At 33.9% G+C, this 5,212-nt stretch overlaps 1 protein-coding gene across 1 annotated transcript; it reads right to left on the reverse strand.

The window, feature by feature from the left end:
- Nucleotides 1-1,169: 1,169 nt before the first annotated feature.
- On the reverse strand, nucleotides 1,170-3,974 carry LOC136217545 (uncharacterized). The gene is made up of 4 exons (XM_066004120.1): nucleotides 3,561-3,974; nucleotides 3,077-3,182; nucleotides 2,804-2,894; nucleotides 1,170-2,508 (listed from the first exon to the last, which is right to left on the reverse strand). The coding sequence occupies exons 1-4, from the start codon at nucleotides 3,873-3,875 to the stop codon at nucleotides 1,407-1,409; spliced, it is 1,614 nt and encodes a 537-aa protein (XP_065860192.1). The 5' UTR covers nucleotides 3,876-3,974; the 3' UTR covers nucleotides 1,170-1,406.
- Nucleotides 3,975-5,212: the final 1,238 nt, after the last annotated feature.

Below are 5,212 nucleotides of genomic sequence, written 5' to 3' on the forward strand. Positions count from 1 at the left end.
ATTGGAAAATTAAATTTCCAAAATTTGATCCAACCAATTCCAGGATTCATGGATTCTTCCAATTCAATTCAATTAGGTATAGGGATTCGAGGATCCAAAAAAAATCTAAAGTAATAAGTCAAAATGCTCGTGGTTTCTCCATTTACAAAAAGATGTATGTAGTTTAAAAGTTTGCAAATAAAGGTATGTGGTATACTTTTTTTACAAAATAAAATATTTGAAATTATGATATTAAGTTCTGGTGACAATCAATAGCATTTTTTTTAATTACATTTACATATTGACAAAACACATATCCTAAAATCGAATTGCGGCGGTGTAAAATAAACTTAAATATCAATTTAGTTCATAACTTGTCACATTATTTAAAAAACGTAAAATATCAACCATATGATTTATGGTTTCGACTAAGGGAGTTGTGTTGGGGGATGTGTTTTGTTGAATGTAAGAATAGTTTTTCTTTTTTAAGATACAAATGTTTTTTTATTGTAATTACAACTTAATAGTGTAATTTGAAATACTTTGTTTTGTAAATAAAACATACCATATACTTCTATTTGCAAACTTTTAAACCCCATGCCTCTATTTGTAAATTGCGCAGACCACAATCATGTTTTTGTAACCCGGAATTCTAAAACACATGAATATCCAACTTGCAACTACAATTTTAAAAGCATAACAAACAACAAATACATGATATTAAGATAGTAACGATTGATCGGGCGGGATAGGGTGAGACTACGTCTCTTCTCCATATGTAAACAGAAAACGAACTCAAATCTCTCTACAGATCATCCTTACCAAATCAAAACATACATAGTTCACCTAAGAGAATAGGGTGCTCAATCATGTTCCAACACACATTTCCAAGAGATTATTGGTGGAGACTCAACACCAAAAACAAAAAGAATAATGAGCCAGACAACATGGTGCGACATATATAATGTTATTTTTATTTTCAACTAAAGTTTATATATTACTCACAGTTTTTTCGTTTCACTTTTCTCATTTTTCAAGTTCTTTCTGTTTTTTTAGAGCAGGTTCGTCATACAACGACCACCCTTTGACTTTGCTTCTGTGCACTTGCAAGTTGACACATGAACTATCAGGATTCAACACATCACTCATTCTCTACGTTAAGAAAATGTAACCAAATAGGCCTATATATACAATAACCAACTAGAATCACGTTAACAACTAAAAGGTTCCACTAATTCTATTAAAACATAGAAATTTAATTAATTACAACACCACAAAAACAGGACGATTACTTAGGCCTCTGTAACATTGTAAACGAGAATAAAAATCTAACTATGAATCATTCTTCAACAATACAAAATATAACCTAAGAGTAAATCATTGGTAAACAGGTGTAAAAGAATGACAGCAGGAACTCAAAATGGACATCAAACTACATTATTTGGCTGTTTTGAACTCTCCTCTGTCTTTATATCTGTAACTGCAGCAGTAGATGAATTCACATTCTCGAGCTTCTTGTTATGACAATTCTTAGATATATGCCCTTGCTTCCCGCAGAAGTAACAGATCAAAGCTTTGTTATCTGTATCTGTTTCGTGTCTCTTCCAAACAAATCCTTCTTTATTCGCCTCTTTCGTTCTTAGTTCGAGATTCTTTGCACAACTCAAGGATGCCAAATTAGGAGGTTGTACTCGTCTGTTACAGTTGCGAAACTCGTCCTCCAACCTTATGCGATCCATCAACATCCCGAAAGGCAGATGCTCCTCACACATTAACTTCATGCACAAGTCCTTCCATGATGGTGGAAGCTTGGAAATGATAGTACTAACATGAAATTTCTCATCAAAATGTATTCCAGCTGCAGCTATAGAATCTGCAATATTATTCAGTTCTTGAAGTTGCTCCAGAATTGGTTTTTCATCTGCAATCTGGAATTCAATATAATTTTTTACTAGAGATCTTTTCTTTCCAAACTCCTCATGCAGATACACTACTTTTAGTTCCTCCCACAGTTCTTTAGCACTTTTTGTACTCGAGTAGCGTTTATAAAGAGAATCAGACAGAGAAGCCAAAATGTTGTGGCGGCACATATAATTATCATTAAGCCATTTTCGCTCAGCAGCTTTGGCTTGAGCAATATCTTGAGGACTTGCTTCTGGTCTTACAGTAAGACTAGGACATGGATCAGTGAGCACATGTGCAAGCTGCAATTGCTTTAAAAACAATTCCATAACTGGTGCCCAGTAATTATAATCCTTCCCATTGAATCGGTTTATCTCAATCGGAACAAGCTCATGAGGAGTAGGAGCGATTTCACCATTAAGTTCTTGGGGAGTAGAAGTGGTCATCATTATCAATTCAGAAACCTGTGTATTAGGTTCATGAGGCATAGCAGCAATAACCAATTTTGAGGCTTGTCCATTAGTTCCATCGGAAGTGGCAGTCTCCGGGATTTGCCCATTAAGTGCTTCAGAAGTAGGAGTAGTTACCAAATTAGAGACTTGTTCATTTTGTTCAAGAATCTTAGATCTGCAGTGAAGTAAATAGGTTGTCTAAGTTAATTCAGCCATAACTTCTCTAGTCTAAAATTTGAGCAATACTGCTAAAGTATAAGAGCATATGATACAATAACATGAGAAAACTAGAGAACCAACACAATTATCCCTAGTGAATTCTTCTTTTACAGTTAAAACGACCTAAAATCCTAATGACATACAATTAGTTATGCAGCTGCCTTCTTTTCAGATGCAAGCATCATTTTAATCATATAGGCCTGAGATATGCTAATTTGCAACTCATTTTAAATTGTTTGAGAATATCTCACCTTGACTTCGATTGCATCTTCAAAATGGCTTCCTCTATTGAAGGAATACTCTTCCTGAGAGTGGACCATTGTTCTGCACATAAGTTAATTCCTGAAAATGTAGCAGCAGTAACAAAAGATTACTAACACACCCAAGTGAAAATATTAGAGACAGAGAAAGTCTATCACTCAAACCAATATCCAACTGAAGAAATAACTAATTTCACACTATAACCACAGGCTCATCCAATAAAAAAATCCAGGGAAATAGATTTCAGATATATGTTTGGTCACCTTTAAGAGTAGGAATCTGTCTTCCGTCTCTATGATAGAATTCCCTGATGCTTACGTAAGGTTTCCCTTTAAAATCTTGGATCACCACATTCCTTTTATTTGAAAGCTAGATCAAAATGAAAATATTTCATAAAAATTAAAAGGGGAGAACAAGGAGGTGAAATGTGTTGTTCAAAATCCTCTAACAGAGAACAAGGTTTCAATCACTACTTCTAATAGAAACATAAAACTTGATAAATTGTCAATCATCAGAAAATTGATAAAGCTGAGTTCGTATTTCGGAACTCCAGAAGTTCGAAACTCTTTTTCTTTTTCACATTGAGATTCTAATCATCAACAAATAAAATCATATCGGCTCTTTCAATCTCCAAAATTTAGTTAAACTTATAGCTGCTAAACCTAAATAATCTATGAGCACACAGAAACCTAAAATCTGAAACTGTTTTGGATTTCTCCAGTAAGCAACCAAGATTGAGATTCTTACTTTGCAAATAACGCGATTCCCTTCGCTATCAATCTCCTTCTTGGGCATTGTCCGCTGTTCTTCTTGAACTTGATTCGCCAGTTGGACATTGGCGTTGGCGACGTCACAATCCTCGCGACCTAGCTCAATGGAAGATAGCAAAAAGGACTCAACGACACCTCTCACAAACTTTTTTGATTTGATATCTGTGAGGTCCATACCAAGCCGCTCTGAGGCAGTGACTCGGACCTTGAACTCAGTCATACTCTCCGTATCTGCATTCTTTAGTATGTCGAGCACTTCTTGCTCTATTTTCCGTTGAATTTCCGGTTTCATTGGACGAATGTGACAGGAAGTCAGAAACTTTTGCGGGGGTTTATTTCGCGTCGAATTAGGGATTTTTTTGTTTGAAACAACGTCGAATTAGGGATTGAATCCCGCCTATGCACTAAATTTTAATAACACCATTTCCATTATCCTGGTTTAATATAATTAAGGGTAATTAATTTATTAGTCACTATATTTTGATAAAACATACTGTTTAGTCCTTGTATTTTTAAAAACATATAGTAAGGTCTCTAACCTTTTTCTCAATGAATTGTTTAGTCCTTCCGTCTGTTTGTTAGATTTTTTACCGTTTATGACTTCGGAAATGACTAAATTACCCTTTACTATTTACCTTCAAACTTCAGAAAAGGAAATCCAATTTAGAAGAAGAAGCTATTTGTATGGAGAACAAGAAAAAGAACAGACCCAATACTTACGAATTTGAACGATTAAGAAGAAAATCAAGAAAAAGAACACTCAAAGTTGATTTCAGATGCATTAGAGTTTAAAGGAAATGAAAATAAAGAAAAAGAAGAACGCAAATCCAAATTGACTAACAGAATCTTCATGAGAGTCTAACGGCGGGGACTAAACAGTTCACCAAGAAAAACGTTAGGGACTAAACAGTTCATCGAGAAAAGCGTTGGGAACTTTACCGTGTGTTTTTTAAAATACATGGACTAAACAGTGTGTTTTATCAAAATATAGGAACTAATAAATTAATTACCCTATAATTAAACATAAAATATGGTAAATTACAAAAATGACTCAATTGATAGAGTCGTTTATATATTTAGACCTATTATATTACCTATTACCAAGCTAGACACTCACAAATTAGATTTTTTCAAAATATCCTTAGTATATATGACTAACCAGTTTTTTCACGTCACTTCAATAATGGTTTTTCTTACGACGAAGTTCAAAAATTCTTATGGCATAAACTGATAAACCAGTGACATGAAGATTAAGGTTAATTACAAAAATCAAAAGAGATTAATTGAATCAAAAATCAGTTCGATTATTCTTTAGCTTAATTTTCATAGTTGTTTCTGTTTAAACCAGTGACGAGAAGACCCATACAGAAACATCTAGGAAAATAATCTAAAAAATAATCGAATTGGTCTGGTTATGTAATTTTAAAGATGAACTATCACCTACTAAAATTGAGGAAGGGACTATGAGAAGAGAGAATTAAATCAAGGAAGAGATGAAGAACTGCTAAGCAATTGTCTTAGCAGTATTACGATTTTGCTTAACAGTGGAAGCAACTGCTAATTAGCAGTCTAGCAGTTGTTTCCACTCCGAAACAAAATCATAAAATGTAAATTTATTGGGTTGCATAA

This window comes from Euphorbia lathyris, chromosome 2 (genome assembly GCF_963576675.1).
Source record: "Euphorbia lathyris chromosome 2, ddEupLath1.1, whole genome shotgun sequence".
NCBI lineage: Eukaryota > Viridiplantae > Streptophyta > Magnoliopsida > Malpighiales > Euphorbiaceae > Euphorbia > Euphorbia lathyris.

Bases quoted from the DNA above. Each gene is read 5' to 3' on its own strand.
- LOC136217545 (XM_066004120.1), bottom strand. From the start codon at position 3,875: ATGAAACCGGAAATTCAACGGAAAATAGAGCAAGAAGTGCTCGACATA. The intron at 3,183-3,560 runs GTAAGAATCTCA...ATTTTGATCTAG, and splicing joins GGAATCGCGTTATTTGCAAA to CTTTCAAATAAAAGGAATGT. The intron at 2,509-2,803 runs GTGAGATATTCT...ACTTCACTGCAG, and splicing joins AAGATGCAATCGAAGTCAAG to ATCTAAGATTCTTGAACAAA.